At 42.0% G+C, this 23,263-nt stretch overlaps 1 protein-coding gene across 2 annotated transcripts in view; it reads left to right on the forward strand.

The window, feature by feature from the left end:
* The window catches only part of gpc5c (glypican 5c), a 113,110-nt gene that overhangs the window by 53,247 nt on the left and 36,600 nt on the right, over window positions 1-23,263 (forward strand). For both annotated transcript variants that reach the window (XM_037787255.1, XM_037787256.1), the window contains one exon: window positions 22,470-22,590. In XM_037787255.1, coding sequence (XP_037643183.1) covers window positions 22,470-22,590 — 121 coding nt within the window. The remainder of the gene's footprint in view (window positions 1-22,469; window positions 22,591-23,263) is intronic.

The following is a 23,263-nucleotide window of genomic DNA, read 5'->3' on the forward strand; positions in this document are numbered from 1 at the left end:
TGCTTCTGAATGCCTTGCATTTTTATAAGGTTATGACAATCCAATTGTTTATCATTTTGACATCTGGAATCTATTCCGCTATTGCAGGGAGAAGCAGGGAGAGAGCGCCGCACTGGGCAAAACCTTCACCCCTCTCACTCTCGCTCACTTTCTTCCAGTCTCATCAAGTTGTATTTTTTTTTTCTTTGTCTTCCCTGCTGTCTCTGTGTCGGTCTCTTGGGCCAGAGGAGCTTAGTTTGAAAAAATGCAAGGGGATTGGATATTGAAACTCTCTAGCCGATGGGGCAATAAATGAATTACTATGCAGAGGAAGGACATCCCCTGCTCTGAGCCTGTGTGTGCTATGCACAGTTCAGCCTGTTAAGTATGTGTATTCTTTTTTTAAATACAGACATGATGGAGTGGTGGCACAGTAGAGTCATGAGAACATCAGAGGAATAATGAAGAGTTATGGAAATATAGGCTTCACATCCTTTCATTTTTTCCTCTTGCACCTACCCTTTCACCTCTGCCATTTGCATTTGGCATCTGCGACAAACCTCTCAGTCCTTCCTCTGTCCCTCCCACAATCCCTTTTTCTTCTATTCCTCCTTAGCTCCGATTCAGTGGCCCATCCCTTTCCCATAACCCTGGGCTGCTGCCTGGGACCTCAGCATGACCCGCTCTACATTACTACATTGGTTCTCTCTCTTTGTGGGCCTGCATCCCTATGTTGTGTGTGTGTGTGTGTGCATGTGAGAGAAAGAGAAAACAACAGCGATCATGTTGCAGTAACTGTGAGTTATTTATTCTGTCTGCTGAAATGCTTGGATTGTGCAGTTATGGTATTTCTAAATATGTAGCTGTGCAAAACAAAATATGGGGGGGAAGTGTTAGAGGATGGTTTGTGTAGATGGTGCCTAAGCACATGTGATTTTCTTGGCCTCACTTTACAATTATTTGCCAATTTTGGGACTCGACACGCCTCTGAGTGAAGAGTGTTTATGTGTTTCGGCCTCCTCAAGTTCAGATTTTATGGTGTGCCTTGTGGACATTGTATGTTTGTGAAATATCCTTCCAACTCCTCCTCATCACTTTTATAGTTTTACGGCCTCTCCCGTCTGTTGTGTGTCCAGCCAGTGGAGTGGGTCGAGCTAATATAATTAAAATGCCACAATAGACTGGCATGTTTTACTGGAGCAGTTCCTACTGGGCGAGGTAGACACAGTGCACCCACTAACCTCTGTGCTTGCCCATTGGCAAGGCATCAAACTCATAGCAGGAGAGGAGGATGAGAAATGGAGGGATAGACATGCTGGGGAGGGGAGGAAAGGAAGTGTGGATGTGAAAACAATGGGTAGAAGGAGAGATGAACTGATTGATGGATGAGGGATGTAGGTCAGTGGCAGCAGGAAGCAGTGGCTTTAGGAGAGCCCTCTGTCTTTGTGACTTAATTGCCTCTATGAGCCCGTTTGAAGTCCTCACTGTTGCGTGTCTGGGTGGCAGCCAATAGTGGTCTGTGTGGTCTGCGTGTGTTCGAGAGGGTTGTGTTAGCCTCTCGAGCGTTTCTGTATCTCAGTTTGACACGAATTTCTGACGCACCGCGGCAGCAAACAAAGGAGAAAAACCCTAAAAGACAAGTCGTCCTTCATGTCAGCACCGCTGATTACATGCAATCGCTCACGTAAACACCACACCGCCCAAAATATTACGTGTAAAACAAAACGGTCAACGATGAGTCCTCCAGGACGAACCCAGCAGTTCACAGGCAATTTTATCTTGTGTCATAAAATTACTCTTGGAAGACAACGCAGCTATGCAATTAAGTGCTCGGCTCACGCTCCGTGATGCTTATCATGGTGTCGCAATGCTCGAGCTTTCTCTGCCTGTGTCAACAGTCTGTTTCCTAATGGAGCAATTCCACTTCTTTTTCTTTTCAGTTTACATTCTATTTTTTTAAACATAACATACAAAATCAAAGGTTGCAGAATACATCACATCTCTATGCTGGCAGTCTCTTGTGACTTCTAAAAGTGGGAACTTGAGTGGTGGCACATATAACCCATACCTCAATGTGCCTACCAAAGGAAGCCACACATTTGTCACTTGTTGAAGTAGCGAAGTGTGACTAGACTTAAAGGTGCTAAATGAGAGATTGGGAGAGAGATTTTTTCACAGCTCTCAACAGCTCGTAGCTAATGGCGCTAACAGTGAAAACAAAGGCAATATTGTTGACAGAGCTAACAGTGTTTACCTGAAGGGGAACTGGAGGGTGGGTGATACGCTTCGCCGCCGCCGTCAGTCGGGACGGGCGTTATCAGCTGTAACCACCATATGAGAGCAGTGCAGAGCAGCGGCCGTGAGCTAGCCAGTGGGACATGCTCACATGCACTAACATGCGCTAAAAGCAAGCACAGCCGGGCCAGCTATCAGAGAAGCTCTGATTACAACACACACAGAGGGCGAGCGACTTCATTCTCTGCTCAGGTAGACATTACTCCTCTATATCTTTACATAGCAAATAGTTGTTTGATGCTACATTAATGCTCTAGATATCATATAGAGCACCTTTAAAACAAAGAAAAACGTAGTTCTCAGGTAATACATCCCATGGTGTGAGAAAGGCTTCATATATTTGACTCTTACAGATCAGTAACACACACTTGCAGACTCCCTCAGTTCGGTGTGCATTTTAACACTCTTCAAAGGAGGAGAAAATCCACCTCTGCTTTGATCCATCGTGCTATAGCCGTGGTGACACGGGATTATGGCCTTATAGACCATCACACTATTTCTGTGTGTCTCTATACACAACCCACTCACACACCCAACTCACATCAACACTCCCACAGCATGATCAGGTCTGACTTACAGAGCTGAACCTCTCTCTGTCGTGACTATTTTTAGGGGCACTGTTATCCTTTTTCCCGTGGGATACAGCAGACTTTACTACTGTCAGTTAGAGCTTGATTGAGTGCACGTTTTTTGTCTGAATTTGAGCTGCGTGATGCAATGTATACCTGAATTTGGGGCCCATGGCGAGCATTGGCAAGTTTCCCTGTAGAGTTTTAGTGTGAATGCGTGTACTGGTTTACGTTTTCAGCGTGTGGTATTTACCATCAGAGTGAGATTCCGAACAAGACGTCTGGTTTGAATCCAATTGCAGGTTTAAGAGTTAGTCCAAGTTGTTGTCCAACCCAATGGATAAGTATGTGAGTTTAAAATGAAAATGAGTGACAGGCACGGGAGGAGAGCTGGAAAGCTAACAACGCCAACTCTGTACAAACAACAAAAGTACAGTACACTACTGTGGAGGGTGTTGTGTGTGTGTGTGTGTGTGCCTGTGATCTGCGCTCAGTGTGTGTATGTGGTAACCTGAAACCGCAGGGAAAACGTTCCTAGAATTCCGGGTGGGTTTGGTGTCGTGGCTCGCTCACTGGAGCCCCCCGAGTGGTGCTGGGAATGCGGCCTCCGCACGGAAGAGCTTCAGAGTGAAGGGAAAGTACCCCTGCATGTTTGAGCCAGAGCAGCTAAGCATCTCAACACAACAGGTAGTTGAATAGTTTGTTTCCCTAATTGATGCCTTTTGCACTGCGTGTATATTTGAGTGAGAGAGGGACACTAAAAAACATTATTTGGACAATTTATTGATGACAATAAACTGTTAATAACATAACATATAACAAGGCTGTAGCAATAGCAGTAAAAAAAAGTGACAAGCTGTTGTTAATTTAACAGTAAAATATATATGGTGTCATTGCCAGTTTACAATTCATTCGGAAAGATGATAAGCAGCACAGAATGGCAATAAATGAACACTCAAATGAAGTGTTGTTCAATCAAATTTATTGCCGTGGTTTTGTACAAGAAAGGCAACAGCAGATGGAGAGCAGTTAGTCCATATGTGGAAAGAGTTTGTGAAAGTAACAAGTCTGTAACAATTTGGGGGATCTATTGGCTGAAATGGAATATATATATGTTTTCTTTAGTGTATAATCACCTGATAATAAGAATCGTTCTCCACGGAGTCCACCATGTTGCACCACCATGTTTCAACAGTAGCCCAGAACGGACAAACTAAACTCTTTTAACTTTTCCTGCTTGGGCCGGAGTCGATAACATTACTCGCTCTTGTTGCCGCCGCTCTCTCTCTCTTGCTTCACTGCTCTCTTCCTACATACATACACACACTCTACGCACTGGCTCTGCTCCAAATGACCTACGCTACTCTTACAACAACTGGCTCTAGAGAGGGCCATTCGCATTTTTGCGGTCAGCTACCGTAGTTCTTCTACACGCTTGGCACACAGGAGAGGTTTTATTCATTTGCAATCTGCTACCTCACTGCTAGATACCGCCAGATGCTACACACTGCTCCTTTAAACAAATATAACTTCAAATTTGAGCCAGAAAATAAAGATAATAAAAAAAAAAATACGGCCAGCAGGGGAGTGATAACAATGGTTGATGGCATTTCTTGGAGATGATGACAAGGCCACCAACATCAGTAACACCTGCTGTATATAGTTATACTTTCAAGAATGGGACTTTCCTATATCTTCTATCAACAGCTCCATATATAATCCCTTTAGATGAGAAGCCTGGCAAAGTTACAAATGCTGTGTAATTTATTGGAACAGTATAGGACTTCAGAACATAAAATACCAGCGAGGGACAAATCTATAAAAAGTGATACTGTCATTGACTCTGCACTCTAGGGACAAGTTTGCTCAGCTGCGGTATAGTCCAAGCCCCTTAACCCAAACTTCTCAGATTCAGTGTACCGACTGTCTTATGATGACATGTCTGATTTCCAACCTTCTGGCTGACTGACAGATAAGCCTGATCATGACAAACATGATAGTAATGACTGGGACTTCTGCCAAGAAAGCCATTTTGTAGCCATGTGTTTGTCAATGCTACCATCTGCCTGACTTCATTTGGATAATAGCTCCCTGACCTTTGCCCTTCTTCTCTCCGCCTGCAGTACTGTCACTTTCTCACTCCTTGACCTTAACAGAAGTTTGCACAACATTGCGGTACATAATCCTATATATGTTATTCTAGTGTCAAGTAGCTGCGGTTAGAGCTGCCTCCATATCTCTCCATCTACAGTATGCTCTCAAATGTCCATCTTATTGAGCGCCTGGGGGACATTTCTGCTTGTGTGCGAGTGTGTGGGGGGTATGCCGATATCCTGATTGCATATAAGCTTAATAAATCTACTGCGTGGCTGTCTGTGTGTACCCTGTGTGTGTGTGTGTGCGCGCATGTGTTCAAGGCAGAGGATGGGTGTGAGTTGTGGTCCCACGTGCCCTTTGCAGCAGCAGAGAGTCTGATCCCTGACCCCCTCACTCAACACCCTCGCCAGCCCTCTCCACTCTCCATGCGGGTATGTCTGAGTATGTGGATGCCTGTGCGTGTTTGTTGCCTTGAGTCAAATGTACTGTATGTCTGAGTTGAAAGTGGACTGTTTGCAATGAGCGCTCTTTGCTTACACAGGCAGCATATACAGTACAGTCCAGATGGGACATTACGTCTCCCCTCTTGTCCATGTTTATGATACACTTCGTCCACTCTGAGCCATTCTGGGATTGCAAAAAAACAGCCAGAACAAGTACATAAAATCATGACATATAGTATATTTAGTTTTATCCACGGCGAACCCCTTGACTGGTTTTTAGTTTACACTGGAGCTGTCAACCTTAAGCACTAGATCACGCCACTCTGGCCCGGATCAGACAGACAGACAAACAGGTGGTCGTACCACACCAGAGGATCATGGTCCACTCCACCCGTCTGTGCTCCGGAGGGCATAGTTTACTCTCCTGGCTCTGCCCCTGCCTGCCCTTGTCTGCCTTCCACACACCAACTGCCCCTCCAGCTCCCCCCAGACCTCTAACCTCAGTTATCCATGCCCTCCTAGGCATGTGGGCATGTGGCTGGAAGGGGGGGGGGGGGTAGATTCACCGCTCTAGTTCTTGTAACTTCTCTCTTCCTCTCTCCATTCACATTTTCCATCTAATGCTCTGACTTTTTTGGTTTCTTTAGTATCAATTCCCTATCGTTGTAAGCAAATTTGAGTGCTGGTGCAGTCTTCCCTTCTCTGTCACTTTCTCCTACATACATCATAATCCCTTTGTTCGTAATACATACTAGGGCTGTCCTCAACCAAAGAAATTCTTAGTCGACCAGCACTCATACGATTAGTTGATTTAATCGACAGATCTTTAAAACTGAGTTCCTCCACAAAGAATCATATAACACTTGGCGGCTGTAGCTCAGTGGGTTGAGCGGGTCATTCTTTAACCAAAATGTTGGTGGTTTGATCCCCCGCTCCTACTGTTAGCCCACTGCTCCTAAGGATGGGTTAAATGCAGAGGTCAAATTTCATGTGTGTATGTATATGATGAATCTAATAAAGTTTAGAAGCACCACTTTAAATCTTGTGTTTACCAGAGATGTGCTCATAAGTTTCTTAGAAATAAGTCATTCAGCATGAAAAAGGCATAAAAAATGACTAATCGACTAAAGAAATCTTAGTCGACTAAGACCAAAACAACCGATTAGTCAACTAATCAACTAAGAAGGGGGCAGCCCTAATAGATAGACGCACTGTCCTTGAAGCAGTGAGTTGTCTGGTGGAACCTTTGTGGAATTGAAATTGGCTAATGCTGCCACCTACTGGGAAATCAATGTCATTGAAGTAGGTATATGCTTAATTAACCTACACAAGAAGTTATAAGATTTCAAGATGTATAGAAATGAGCGCAATTAAGTGAAATTGATGCTGCACAGTTTTGCGTACAGCAAGTTATGTCTGTTCTGGTTGTTGGATGGAAATCTGTGAATTTTACTTGGCTTGTTTTTGCTATATAGGTGCTGTAGGTTTGGTAATTCACATACATTGAATTTATGCTGTAAAAAAAAAAAGAAGATATGTAGCACTTGATGATAGCACAACATATCAAGGAAGGTTTAGACGGACACTTTTGGGCTCAGGTCTAATAGGGTTAATTATAGATTTGAATTAAAACCCAGGGCAACTGTGTGCTCTAATTAAATTCAGCTCTAGCAACGGGTTTACTGTCAGCCACAATTATTGCAGAGTGGCGGAAAATAACACATCGTCTTTTATCTAAGTAAAAATGTAAAATCTGTAGAGGCTGTCTGTGCATGTTTGTGAGGAATACAGGGAGGAGAAAGTGCGTGGGTGCATATGTGCAAGAGAAAAATACTTGTCTTTGTCAGGAAATGATGCTCGTCTGCATGTGATTTGCGGGTGTGGGCAAGGCGGACATAACTTGTTCCTGTTCCTCCGATCTAATGGAGCTGCACGTTCTTTTCCCAGAAATCTGTGTGGTCTGTTGAGTCAGTCCTGCAGTACGTCTGCTGGTACATCGAAAGCAGGCGACACAGAGAGGTGGGGAACAGTTACACCCAGTGAGAGACACTGTCGGGACAGTCAGGCCTGGGAATGTCCTCAAAGCAAACCACAGGCCAATTACAGCTGTAATCTCTGTAACTGCCACCTATTAAAGCTTGAATTTAAAGCTTTAAACGTTATAGCTATATATTGTATGTTGTCTCTAGCGCTAGAGACAGACAATGCTGGAAGGAAGCTCTTCATTTTGTAATTTGTTTAACTCTCATGTAAACATGTAGTCACACTGATTTGTAGTTGTGGAGGGGGGAGCGCGGGGATCTGCTTTCCCTCACTTCCTATGAGGGAAGTTGATTTAATTAGCTGAACATTAAAATTGTGAATTACAGTTTCAGTGGTTTTAATTCATGACTTGGTGTAATGTCGGCTCAGCATACAAAGGCAAAGCATCAAAGGCAAAATACACTCCAGAAGAGGGGCATCGCCACCTCTTGAACGAGGACACATTTTTTGTGCGGCGGATGTGAACAGCAGTTTTTCATTCCCAGCTGACATCTTATGATTTCAGCAGAGCATTTGTCTTTACTGTATGATGTAGGCTTGAAAGTTTAGCATTGCAACTGTGCCGTGGAAAGTATTAGAGCACTGTCTGACTGCATAACAGCTCTACAATTGAGATAAATGACATTTAAATTGTTGAAAAAAGTGTTTAACTCAGACACACCTGGTCAAAAGTCTGTGCACTCTCAACTGCAATTATAGTTTCAATGCTGCAAGTGATGCACAAAACTGCCAAAATCCAAGAATGAGACATTGTGAGATTGAGATTACCAGGGAGGTTTAGTGATCTCAGCTTTCTCACTTTGATGCACTCTCATCTTTGAAAGATCTGCCTGTATGAGAGCCATATCTTACACTAATACAAGTTTAAAATGAACTAATGCTGTTAAAAGCATATTAGCCTGAAGGCATTATCACACTCTCATCAGACTCATCAGCTCATTCTTAATATTAATGCTCAGAACGGCCCATTGATGCAGATGGATTTCAGTACACAATATTGGCCACACGGGTGCAGTGTGGCAGCATATTTTGCTCCCCCTGTCAGACCAGCAACTAAGTCTGAAGGTATTGTCCTTGTGCTGTAAATGTAGTCCAATTACAGTCATTTATAGTTTGTATTTTTTTTTTGCATGAGAAAGTATCTTATCCCTTCATCATTATTACATTATTACAGTGTTTGGAGGCAGAACAGAGTTCATATTGGATTTGCTGGCTTCGTAGAGAGAGTAGGAGAGTATATACATTACACTGTGCTGCAACTTTTGATTTGCTAATGTCAGGATTTGTTTTCACTGCTGACGGTGATGAGAGAGAGAGAGTGTGTGTGTGTGTGTGTGTGTGTGTGTGTGAGATTGTGAGGAAGAAAGCGGATGCAACAGCAGCTTGTTGGCAAGAGCGAGTCACTTACACCGAATTAATTCAGCTCTTTGCTGTGATTGTTAGATAAATCGATACTTGTTCATTATCCCGGAGTAGCATTGGAATGAAACATGCCTGGCCGTGTGTGTAGGCCAATAATGGGCTAATGATGAGCCAAACCAGATATTGTGGGCATCACCTAGCCTGAAGACGGAAATAGAAATAGACGAGTAGAATGATAGCTCTGGTGATGAGTAGCAAACGCCTCCTGGGTACGAGGTAATCACAGTATGTGATTACCTATAAGTGTGCGCGCATGCTAAGTGAATCACTACGCCTAGTCGTAGATCATTTTCCCATCTCTGTTTGTGTCTCTTTAATCTCACTGCACCTACCTCTTGCTCAGTCTCTCCTCCAGCTCTGTGAGCTTTGGCCCTGGTCAGAGTGACCTAGAGAGCATACCAAGGCAGGACCAGACTTGGACTGAGCCATGGCCCGCAAGACAGAGTGCTTATTGAGTTGGCCTACAGCTGGGCTTGTTTGCTACCACAAAGAGGGACTCGGGCTTCTTCTAAATTTAAACTGTTTGGCTTGATGTATCCGGGAAGTGTAAGTGTCACCTTGTGGCACATTTCCACACCAAGCAGTCCACTTCAGTTCAGTTTGTTTCACATTAGAAGAGTTATTTTTTATTTCCATTAGAAAAATAAGTTGTGGACGGTACCAAAAGAACTGCCCCATTCTTGGTTTCACCTCGGTCGAGGTTCCAAGCGAGCTGAGCTGATACTAGACGGTAGAGTTAACAGTGCTCTTGATAACATTGATAACATTCAGCCACTAGATGTCGCATTCTCCCTCCTCCGTTCCATTGCATTTACTTCACAACAAGTCGTTTCAGGCACTTACCGTCAATCTCAGCCATTTATCTGGGGGTTTTTCCACACTAACTGACGACACAGAGATACCAAGAGATACCAAAGTCGTTTTACTGTTGGAGTTGGAACCAGATGTCAGATATCTTACACAGAGATAAACAAAACATTCATTTTGGACCTGCCAAAATGTTTAAAATGATTAATTCACAATCATATTATTTTTTTCAGGAAAAGCCATACTTTTTATCCGGCACCTTTCTAAATGCTCTTTAAATGTATTATTATTATTATTTTTCTAAAATATTTGTCTACATAAAAATGTTACTTTTAAAACACTGCAGACCACTGATTGGTCAGAGAGTATCGTCACGGGTCATCCTGCACAAACCCGCTGTTTTTAAATAGCCAATCTGCCGTTTATAGCGACCGTAATATCTAATTCACTCGACCCAGATTTGTACTATGTACACTATGCCGTACAATTGATGAAGTGCAGATGTGCCTCTGTTTTGGTTGCCGTTGAAATTATTCAGCAAGTGTTGCGTTGAAGATGTTGTCACGGCAGTTTCACGTGCCGCTGCTTCGACGATCAGCTGAGAATCCCACCTACACTGAGAAAGTACTATCTGCAGTGGAAATATGGCTAGAGAAAAGGACCTTGTACCAAAAGTAAGTTGCGCAGAGGCGTACCATGCAGTGGAAACACTGGTCAGCAGGACACACCCAAAACCAAATCACGGTTCCCCTCTGGAATTTCAGTAGTTTTTTTTATATTAATTTGGCACTGAGCATTTTGGAAATCCCAATTCTAAAGAGAGCTCCAGCCTGCTATGAGCAATGGGCCACATCTCTCCCAGACCAGACCATGGTCTACTGGCTCAGAGGGCTCTGGGGTCAGCTTTCATCTCCATCCACCCAACAATCTGATAAGACATATCCAGTCAACAGCCACCACGCTGATCACACAAACAAACACACACACACACAGAGACAAGCAAACATCCAGACCTGCTGCTTTGCTTCACCACATGGAGCTCTGGTCACTGCAAAAAATGGGAAATGTGTATGACACAAATGAAAGGAAATCTGAATTGTGTATGAAAGCGATATTTCCCTCAGGAGTACTCAGTGAAAGAGATATGTGTTTGCAGTGATGGGCAACTTGAAAACAGGATGGAGGAGACTTATTGATTGGATACTTGACCTGAACCCAATAAAGGCCATATATGTGTATTTGATAGCATTAAAAAAAGGATATAGAAAACAAAGATGCAGCATGAAGGGAGCCATTCATGAGTGCAGTAACACCTTTTATTGCACTGTAGAGGACAGGCTTTCAGTGCGTAATAGCCATGAGTAATTTGAGCCATTGGACCTTCAACCATATAGCTGTTACAGTGCAACCACTCAATAAACCAGCCTGGTCTTGGTGAAATCACCCTGGGACCTCTTAAGAAGTGGCAAAGCAGTCGAGACCAACATAGTGGTGTGTAATTCCAACCCAACCACACAGCCATAAACAGCCATATTTCACTGGTGCACAGCACCATAAAAGACAGATATACAGCCAGCTCAGCACAGGTGTCGTGCCTCAGGTGAAGTCCAAGACAAAAAACTATAAAGATCCATTAATGCAAACGTCCCGGACAAAAAATGTTTCATCTTGGCTGAAATGACATGACCCTGCAGTTAGTGTAACCGGAGTTAGAAACAGCCTGTGGACTGTTTGTGTATGAGTGTGGAGGCCCATCATTAATAACAAAAGTATGTGTCTTCTGCACTTACTGCAATTACTCTAGGTCAGTGGTTCCAAACCTAGGGCCCCAGGACCCCCAACAAGGTCGCAAGATGATTAACAAGATACGAGAGGTGAAAAAACAACGGCTACTAGGGCTGCGTATTAGCAAGAATCTGTCAATACGATACGTATCATGATACAGGGGTTATTATTCAATATATTGCGATACTGAAAGCAAGGCGATACATTGCAAATTTTAAAATCTAATTTTAGAAAACCTGTCATAGTATAAAGAACACACCAACATATGCATCAAATCTGAGTAAAAAAACAAAACTTTTTTATGCAGTCAGAACAGTGAGATCTGCATCTGTCTTTATCACAGTCCTTGTAACATCCAACATCATAGCACTACTTTTAGATGGCACAAACACTTAGATGGCGCACACACAGTGTTTTTGAGAATCAATATAATATCACAGAGCATAATATCGCTGTGCTCAATATTTTCGGCTACACAAAATGAGTTACTATTTTTCAGAATTTGTACTAATTTCTTTTTTCCTGTGAATTACTTTGAAGGAAAAATCACTGTTTTGTTGAACAACTGGTAGATGTATGCAGCCTGTGACAAGGCTTTGCAAATAGACTTTGAACTCCGATCAAACGGTCAAACTAGGCAGTACTTATCAAATATTAACTAATATTCTGTTACTGTAATGCCTATTTCTCGCCCCAAATGTTTTCAAAATCATCTTGTAGTGCACTGTTTAGCTGTAAAATCATACATTCACTTTTATCGTTTTATAAAAATAACTTTTTTTAATCATATTTGCTCCATTTCTACCCACTGCTGCTTTAAGGGGTGAAAAAGGTTGGGAACCACTGCTCTCAGTAATCTTTGACATCAGCGTTTTCCATCTAGAGAAGGACACAGTTTGATGAACTAAAGATGAGTGATTATGTAGGCGAAACAAGTTTAAAGAGTTCCACATCATCTCATGATTAGTCATGCAGACACTTCCCAAAACCCAAGGAGCAGCCAGTCAGTATGAAATCATCAAAACATTTTCCAACTAACTTCAAAACAAGAAGAAATGAGATTGCCGGGTCCAGCAGCTGACTGTGTTTTTGATCTTGTTTGGAGTTGCCAACATCACTGCTGCTGCTTGATATATCTGACCCTCCCCGACTTTGCCTACATGTCTGACTCATCACCCAATACAGAAGCTTGCCAGGCTGCAAAGAAGCATGACAGAGGGCCCACTGGGCTGCCAGCCAGGTCTACTAAATCACACGGCACCCTTGACTCAGCTCTCAAAAGAGAGTAACTGGGAGCTTCACAAGATTTTGACAAATAATTTGAAGGCTTGTTGCCTGGAACTACAGTCAAAAGTAAATTTGACCGGCCTTTTCTTTTAGTTTTTGAACTTGGGGTAACTTTTCTCAAAATCGGCCTCGTTATCCACAGTGTCTTAGTGTTTCTCAACATCCATTAGGGTTGCTGTCTCACCGGGACAATACTGGCTGTTTCTTTTCCAAATCCCCACGCTGCCAGCTGGAACTAGGAAGAGGTGAGGTCAAAAGATAGGAGGAGGCAGATAAAGAGGAAAAACACAGCTGTTGGGAATAGAGTAAAATTAAGCCAAGACTGCGTGTCTCAGGTACTGCTGAGACTTCCAAGTGACTGCAGCTACTGGTGGCGTTACAGCGTGTTCATGTGGTTACCAGCTGGCTTACAGAAGACAGGAATGAGAACAAAGAGAGAGAGAGAAAGAAGGGTTTAATGGAGTGTGCGGTAGTGGGCAGAGAAATCAACAGGAAGAAGAAAGATGAATTGAACCGAAGACATGGCCTCTTGGTGGACTTTGATTGTTTAAGAACAGAAAATAATAGGTGGAGTGGAGGGAAGCGAGAGAAATAGAGCATAGAAAGAAAAGCACACAGTTTGAGCTCGCCTGCCCTGCAGATGCCCTCTCCGGATCTGTTGCTGTTTCTCCTTGCACATTTTATGACCTGAGCATTTCCTCTCTAATAAAGTTGTCTTTGAAGCACAGCAAGCTTCAGTACATGCTGCAGTTTGGACGTCTTCTATAACAACAGCCAAATATTTTTGCCAGTGCTTAATTTTGTATATAGCTTGATGTTTGAAATATTTATTTTCACTGTGTTTATCGTCCAAGGGAACCCACAATAAACTCAGAAGTTCAGTAAGTCTGAGTGTGTGTATGTTCACATTGCATTAGGGGAGGCACAGGCTTGCGAAACATTCGTATGTGTTTGCACATGTTCGTGTTTACTGTCCGAGCGACGGCATGTGCACATATGTCATGTTGATTAAATGTTTGCAAAGTGGCTTTTGACCGGTTGCCTGTTCATGAGCTTAGTGTTAGTACAGTGAATGGCTGCTAATGGCACACACAGCGTGTGAGAACAGCCTGGCCTTTCAGAACAAAACCTCCTGTTCAGAGTATTTCAACATGTCCAAGCCCCGCTCGTAAAGTTAGCTGGCTACAAACATGTACTCAACCCCTCCCTCGCTCTCACCGCTGGCCTCACTCGTGACTTTAGAAGAGAAAGCTGTAATGCAACACGATGTTATGGGCTTAGTGTTTTGGTGAGCAGTGTGTTTTCATCTTATGTAGACTTATGTCACTTCATAAAATCAAAATCAGCAACAGACAATCCTTGTGAAAGGCATGCCGGAAAAATTAAAGGGAAAATGGATATTGTAATGATCATGTTTTGGTAATCGCCACCTTGGTGGAACAGACATCAAAAGGGTAATGGTGACACTACTTGAATGTGAGATTATTATTATGGAAAAAGAAGAAACAAAAAAAGAAGGAAAAGATGTCACAAAGTGTACCAAGCCTCACAGATGACATCTTTAAAAAGCTGGCATGACCCGGTGTTTATTAATCACAGGACTCAACACATGTTCAATCTTGTATATAGACACAACAGCCGGGAGGGTGGAGAGAGGCTTTGTTAATCACCATGAACCAACAGTTTGCTGTTTACCCAGACAGCCGTACCACCAGCTCTAATCCAATGCCCTCCTCAGCTGAAATAGTACCACCCACAGCCACAAAAAATACACACGCTCACTCAGATGAAAGCAATCTCATCTCCTCTTAATCATTACTCATTGACACTTGTGCCCTCCTCAGTTTGCTGTGATTCAGCCGGATGTTTGTTTCAGAGGAATCATTCATCTAAATCAATTTACAGTGTGTGAATGTGACTGCCATTGATGCCAACATGTTTCATGTCTAATGATGTCTAAAAAAAACCCCCAAAGATGAACATTCAGTAATGCCAGTATAAGATTATATTGTTTAAAAAAGTACATTAACTATTCATGTGAATAGTTAGTACTAGTCAGTGCTTGAAGTGGAAAAGTACCAGTGCTCCCCTTATTGACACGATGGCGTGTGTCGGTCGGTATCAGCAATCTCTTTCTCTTATTTGTTTATTTATTTATTTATCTATTTATTTATTCATTATTTCTTTAAGCATGTTATACTGTGTCATTCATGATCAGCTGTGGTTTTATTGCTATATTATAATTATACTGGGGCTATGAATCTTCTATAGTAGGCCTATAATACTCCAATAATATTCCAACTGGAACATTATAGGGTTAAGGTGGTGTGTTTGTACATTTACCCAAAGTGCTAAAAGTGATTTCCTGTGTTATTTGGAACCTATAGTAGGTCATATTAAGGTTTTAGGAGCAGTGTCACAGTCAGAATGCTCCCACATATTGATATCATGCAGCAGGATAAAGAGATATATTCTTAATTTCTACAAAACTATGCGATTTCACATCATTTTGGACCATTTTTATTACTAGTCAAATGATTATTTTATTATTTACACATATCACAGCCTTCGTCTGAACATTTAATTCTTCTGGAAATGTTTTTTCCCTAAAAGAGCAGATTCAGAAAAACATTTTAAATAATTAATTTCATTAACTATATTTGTTCACAAATAAAAAACAAGTTATGACGAACAGTTCACTAATTATTTAACAAAAGGGACGTGAACATTGTACCGATAAATTACAGCAACCTCGATCAATCCCTCCTCCCCTGTGCCGTGCGTCGACTCTTATAAATGCTTCCCACATTGTTTTTATGTTCATACGGTTTATGAGGCACGGCGCAAAAAACACTGGCACTGCAAGCATCGCCCAGAGAACCTGACAGGGAGAGGGGAGAGAAGAGTATGCCCAAGAAAATGTCACGGTACGCCAAAAAGTAAAATATAGAAGTGTTAGTATCGGCCCAATTTAGAGCACTGGTACTGGAGCAAATTTGAAAGAAGCATGACATGACTTGTATTTTCAGTCAATAGTAGTTCATGACCCTTTTTTGTTATTAAAAATGATTTAATTGGACTGACAGCTTGCTGACAGACACACACATACATAGCAATTGAGTCATGTCTATGATACAGTGCAGTGATGCATATCTTAGTGGACAACACAGATGTGAATAAATTGTACATTGAAGTAGGACTAATAGTACCTGTCTAGCAGAGACTACTGCATGTTCTCTCCCTTGGCTCCTCATAATGTCAATGTAACATGCAGAGTCTTCATGGATCCCTTAGGACCTGAATAGTTCAGTCTGTACCGTACATGATGCCAATGGATAATCATATTAGTGTCTGCAAGATTTATTTTAATAGCTTCAGTTCAGAGATGATACTAAATAATTGCTCAGTATATTTCTGTATTATTCAATGATATTATCCTATTGATGCACTGCATCAGGGCATTGATCTAATAAACTTGAGGATTTCATGAAATGTGCTGCTTTTGAGCTTGGTACAAGATGAGTATTGATTCTAATTACTGAAGCAAAGATCCAGATAAACAGTGTGCTTAAAATTCCTGGCACAAAATGTCAAGCCCCGAGCACACCGTGTAACCTCGGTGTGCTTTTTAATCCTGATGTGAATTTAAAAGCGCATCAAAAATATCAACAAAACTGCCTTTAATCATCTCAGAGATGATGTGCAACCATTTCTCTCCCTGCTCCCTGCCAGATACTAGTGGGTAATCTCATTAACCATCGAGATCCTGGCAGAGATCTCTGCAGACAGCTTGCTGTATGAACTCAATTAAGCAATCACACAAATTACAAACCAACAGGCCTACATGTACCTGCTGTATGGCTATTTATAGTGTCTATGGGTCGTCTTGTACTGTAATTCTCCAGCAATCATGGTACTGTATGTTAAACTAAAATTAAAAATGAGCAACATGAGAAAGGTTAAGTAGAATAAAGGCGCTTTCACAAGCCAACATTTTGTCCGTTTTAATCAAACTCTGGTGCGGTTCGTTTTGACAGTTGTGAACACAGTAATTGTGCAAACCAAAACAACCGGTTCCAAGTGAACTCTAGTGAGGTTGGATTGCAGTGAGAACATAATCTGACCCAATTGCAGGAAGTGAACCAAAACACAGGGGATTAAGGGCCGCCTGCGCGAGCATTTGTTGAGATGGACACAGGTAAATGACAGGTTAACATGAGTGGGAGGGAGGGCTGACTGGCTTCTGCAGAAGTCCGATGTTTGCTTGACATTTGGGCCGAAGAGAACATGCAGAATATGCTCAATAAAGTCCATAAAAATAGTAATGTTCAAGATAAACTGGAGGAGAGGGGATTCGTGCGCACAATAGATCAGTGCCGAGTCATTACATGCTCCTTTATACACGCCCCTCAGCAAATACGTTTTTGATTTGGTCTTCTTTAATCTATGCTCTTTGAAACCAAACCAGACTAAAAGGAACAAAAAGTATCAATTTCACTCTGATTCGGACTAGCCAAACGAACCATGGCTCGTGAAAGCGCCCTGAGAAAGATTCAGTCTATGTTTTTGCTGTTTGTTGGGCTACTGTATGTTTGTTTTTAAGGGAAATGTGACCAGCCATAAGAGCACGGAGGGCTCTGATGAGTTTCACAGGGGGAAAAAAGCGATGTATGGGGCAAAAATGAAGCCCTACCTGTAGTTAAAGACAGACACGCACATGCTGTACACAAAACATGTAGCTAATTGAATCCCCGGTGAGTGTTGTGGGTTCATTAAACCTTCCAGCCAGACCTCAGTGATCAGTCAAGAACTGAGCACAGATGAAAGACAACCAGAATCTACTTTACCAGAGGCCAATCTACTAGACGCCCCCTCACTCTGGCTACGGCCAACCTTCTCTATACCATTCATCAAATGTTTATACATCCTTGAAGTGCTTTGTTTACACCATATACACAGAAATGTTTCAGGCACATGAGCGCACTCAAAAATGCACATACATTTCTTTTCCTTTTATCTCCCTCTACACCTTGGAAGATGAATATTTAACTTCTGTTTTCTGCCTTTCAACCCCACGAGCATTCCTGCAGGCCTTCGAAAAGATCAAGACGGTTCAGTTCGGGGTCGGCATCGGGGAGTGGAGGTCACTGCTGCTCTGTGCCCCAGGCGGACAGAAAGACGAGAACAGACAAAGCTGCCTTCAGGACAGTGCATCAATTGGGCATTCACAGGGGAATGAGTCAGTTCCATAGAAAGGAGTCAGAGAGCAATGAGTCAGAAGCCATACATGAGTAGGTAGTTACTGTGAATGTTTGTTGAGGTTGAACGTTTGAGACCACCGGAGGAGAGCGGAACGCTTTTATTCATTTATTAGAGAGATATATCATTCAGCTGATGCAGTCTTCTTGTACCATCTTCTGCTCACACTTTCATACATAACGCTGTAGTGAGAACTATTTCGAAACAGTACGTTATCGCCATTGGCAGGAATCCTATCATAACATCTTGCTCCAGAGCCGTCCAGAAATTTGCAGCATTGATCGTCTGTCTATCAGGTGATCGACTCTGGGACGTCCCGCTGTGTCAGTTGTCACTTCCCCTACATGATATCAAACATACCCCGCAATGAGACGTTCAAGGCCTGACACGTTGCCAAACTCGCCCCGACGCGTCCCTTTCATTAGCATCCCATCTGATGAGCTCATTTCTGCGCCAACGCTGTCATCCCAAGCCAAGCCTGGAGACAGACGCGCATATGCTGCCTAACACACAGGCCCCCACTTTCAACCACTGCGTAGGGAGTTGTTTGATTCGTCAGTTTATCATGTATGTCAGAGGGGGGGTGGAGAGGGGAGTTGAAAGTCCAAAGGCTATGAATTGTTTCTATCTTGACAAGAGGAGATTCAGAGCCGCTGGCAATTAAGAGCTTCAATTGTTGTCAATGCAGACAGTGGTGTGTGTGTGTGTGTGTGTGTGTGTGTGTGAGGCTGGCGGGATGTACTTCGCAAATACATTAAATTGAAACAAGCCGCGGAAGGAGGAAGAGGAAATAAACAAGAAAGGGATGTAAAGTAATGTGTAGCGGCAGAGGGTTAAGCGAGGCATTTTTTGCATTTTTATGGGCCCGGTCTCTAAAGAGCTGTGTCAGCAAGTTAAGGGAGCACAGACCTCATTGAGACATTTCTCAGATCACAGGCCAGAGATTCTCAAACTCAGCACTTTTATGATTGCCTCCACTCATATTCACATGCATATTGTGTGTGCAATGCACAACCACATACAAATGCACGCACATACTCATAAACACATCCATATAAAACACATTTCATAATCACTTTATCAGCCTTGTACTGCCTCTGGAAGCATCAACTGATTTGATGCCAGTACACGTCATTTTATCTCCAATGCTGTTAAATCCCCCCCACGCATAGAAGATAAGCATCAATATATAATTCAGTAATCAATTTGGATAAGAGCATAATGGCTATGGGGGACAAAAATAAACTTTAGGTATGTAAGGCAAAGCTTTATAAGTCTGTCTGTCTGACCCTCACATATATGGTTAAGAGCTTTAGGGCTTTAGATAGTAAAGAAAAAAGATATGATCACTGATACAAATGAGGTACCTTAACAGTCCGTGGTGTTTAACCTCAGGGAGTTTTGATATTTGAGATTAGCCTGGAGTAGGAGGGGGATGAGTGAATGTGTGTGTGTACTGTATAGCAGTATTAATGTGAACAAGAGTTAAAAGAAAGTGAGTATGTTTTAATATTAACAGCCTTTCTTCTTTTTTTAACTTACTCTGTAATTTCATTTTTTGTACAGTACACTATGACTATGAAAATAAGATAAAATAATAATAATCAAAGCTCCATCTTTGGTGGTTTCGTTATGCTACTATATGCACAATTGTACTATCACGTTATCAAGGTCCTCATTACAGATCATATTAACAAAGTGATTAACAGCCTTTTTTTGTAATATTAATGTACTTTCTCTTTTTCTATAAAGCAATGATGAACTTCTAAAGTTGTGCCTCAGCACTTCTCTATGACAGGCTGTTGACTTATCATTTCCCTAAAATCAGGAGTGAGTAGCTTCTCTGATGTTTTTTACCAGTGGGCAACCTGAAATTAAAGCCAATGCGGAAGTGCCTTTAACTTGCATTCTTTCTAATAGCCAGCAGGGGGCGACTGTAGTCTGATTGTATAGAAGTCTATGAGAAAATGAGCCTACTTCTCACTTGATTTATTACCTCAGTAAACATTGTAAACATGAGTTTATGGTCTCAATCTCTAGTTTCAAGTCTTCTTCAATACAGCATGATGTTCATTTAGTAAATTATGATCCCATTTAGAGTCAAATAGACCATAAAGCAGGGTGTGTTCTAGGGCGTGGCTACCTTGTGATTGACAGGTCGCTACCACGGCGTTGTCCGGTCTGGGAGTTGTCCGTGTTTTCGTCTTACAACTTTAACCCTTTCACAGTTTGTTTTCAGTTTGTGAAAGTTAATTGTAACATTTTGGTTGCCTAAAAATGTCTTATACAGCGTTCTGTTTGGCATTTGTGGTTCCAAAAAAACAAGATGCGACAGCCAAAATGCCGAACTCGAGGTTTAAAAACGGCAGTCCACAAACCAATGAGTGACGTCACGGTGACTATGTTCACTTCTTATATACAGTCTATGGTTTTTACTCACTAATCACTATTCTACCAACTATACGAGTTTTCATTGTAAACATACGGGTTGCTATAATTAGTGAATTTGCTTGTAGATCATAAACAAATGAGTTACTGGTCAATTAGTCTTTAACCTTTCTTTGACCTAATCTAATGGATTAGGTTCAGTATGATGACTCATTTATAGCTAACCTATTATTCACTTTGTTTTACTAGTAATTAGTAAGTTAATAAATGGTGGTACCTTTCAATGACCTTTAACAGAGAGAATAAAGAAATAATAACTAATAGCGCCAAATTTCTGAATGCTTTACGGGAAATGAATGACACAACTGTGAGTGGCTGTGCGTGTTAGTCACAGAGGTAGAACTGACTGTACTGTGTTATCAAATGCCCGCTCAAAACAATAAACAGCAATGTAATCAATTCCATGGTTGAAACCTTTTTACCGTCAAAACTATAAAATGTTAAATCAATTCATTCCGGAGCCTTAACTGTGCTTTGATGTGTCATGATATTTGGATATTTCAGCCAAAACAACTTTTGTGTCTATTCTACTAAATTAAAACACTTCCCCTCTACATCAGGCAGCTGCTGGAAATGTTAGCCTCCCTGACATCAGCTCAACAACAGCTCTGACAAAATCAACAGCTCTAATCCCCGCCGAGCTGCAGGCCCACGGAGCATGCCAGGGATTAAAGGGTCCAGCTCACCATGTCTCTCAATTTCATTTTTACAAGGCTGTGCTCAGCCATATTTTCATTTCAAATATTTTTCAATCACAGAAAAGACATAAAAAGCCGCATTTAAGTGATTTTTGACCACATTTGATGCAAAAATTATTACATAATGGAGCTCTTAATGTTTTCCGTGCGACATGCTCTGTGTTTCGTCTACGACAAATGAGTCCCTGATGGTTTATAGTTTATGCTGAAGAAATGCTGCGGTACAGTTGGCACATTTCTGAATGCAGACATTGATGGACTACAAGATGAACTAAACTACAAATCAAACATTGGTTTTGAGTTTAGTTTATTTGACAGTAAAAGCAAAATTACATCTCAGCTTATTTTTCAAGCAGAACTCTGTAAAGTCCAAGATTTATTATCTCCGCCGAGGAGGTTATGTTTTCGGCTTGGTCTGTTGGTTTGTTTGTGTGTTTTTTCAGCCGGATTACAGAAATACTACTTGCCAGATATTCATGAAACTAGGAAGGATGTAGCATGGGCCAAGGAAGAACCCATTAAAATTTGGAGCGGATTTGCCTTGGCAGAGGTCTGTGCTCTCTGAGTGCCCTTCTAGTTTCAGCTGTGGTCCTTGATAGTATAAAATGACACATTGTTATATACAACAATAAAGAATCCCATAATAACAAATACATACAGTGCATGTTAACAAGCCGAATAAAGCAAAATAACATCAGAACATTTCAAGGTTGTCAAGCAACCACGTCTTGTCAGTCTTACGCAGTCTATGAGCGGGTCGTCCTTTAATCACAAGGTTGGCGGTTCGATCCCCGGCTCCTCCTGTCCGCTTGTCGAAGTGTCCTTGAGTGAAACACTGAATCCTAAGTTGCTCCCCGGGTGCTTTACAGCAGCCCACTGCTCCTAAATATAGGATGGGTTAATTGCAGAGGTCAAATTTCATGTATGTGATAGGGGTGTACCCAAATCAGAATTGTTTGATTCAACTCGGATGTGGCTGTTCAATACAAAGATTCAACTATTCAACATATAGACTATCCACCACAGTTTCATACACTTTACACTTCTCAACTGGTGGAGTCCGCGCAGTCTGCCCAGGGGATTCAACTCGGCTGGTCAGAGAAAGAGCACCATGGTGCGCCGCACAAAATTGTTTACGAGAGCACAAACTCGATGGCTCGACTTAAAGAATTTCAAGTCGACTAAGGGGTCACTGATGATGATATGACTCCTCGACTTTCAGGGGGCAGACCTTGTATGTGTATTTGTACAACTAACTGGATATCTGCCTCTATCTGTCACCAATATTCCCCAGTTTTCTCTCTAAATATCTGAATCCCCCTTTCTTTTTCTCACAGCTATACTGGCAGAGTTGTAGGAAACGGTCTGCACGCCCAGAGGCAAAACCCAGAGGTCAAAGTTCGCAGCCCGAACCCTACACTGGCTGAGGTCAAGGAGAGGTTGGAGCTCTTCAACCAGGTAGGATGACCACTGCAAAGCATGGGGAACATCTCTCATCATTAAGAAAGTTAAATATGTAGCATATATTTTTGTACACACACACACACACACACACAAAGGTTATTAGTCACCCAAATTATGATGTAACCAACAACACTAAAGTCTTAATTGATAGGGCTTTTGTCTAATTAGTATGCCTCAAACAATATAACACATAGTCACAAGAAGAAGTGCTGAAATGTCCTTGCCATTTCACTCAGATCCAAAGACTTGTTTTGAGCGCAGAGGCAGATATCAAAGATAAATGAAAAGGATGGCGGGTGAAAGGGGGATGGTGACAAAAAAAGTGAATTACTGCGGAAAGAAAAAAAAAAGAAAGATGAGAGGCGGGAGCAAAAGGTCAGGAATGAGTGACAGATAGGCAGAGATGACACAAGCAGCTTCAAAGTGACACTGTTTGTCATGTAGATGGGGTTTAGGGCTGAAAAGGACCAAGAAGAAAAGGGCCATTTCACACAGTCCCTAGAGGCCATTTGAGGAGACAAACGGACCAGGATTCGGTTCCCCTCTGCCTGCCTGCCCTTTTGTTGCCCTGAAAATTGTGCCCACAGATAGTACACCAGTCATGTCTCACTTTCTATCTCTATATTCTTCTTTCCTTCCTCCGTTTTTATCCTTAATACACTTAGAA

This window comes from Sebastes umbrosus, chromosome 12, assembly GCF_015220745.1.
Source record: "Sebastes umbrosus isolate fSebUmb1 chromosome 12, fSebUmb1.pri, whole genome shotgun sequence".
Taxonomy (NCBI): Eukaryota; Metazoa; Chordata; class Actinopteri; order Perciformes; family Sebastidae; genus Sebastes; species Sebastes umbrosus.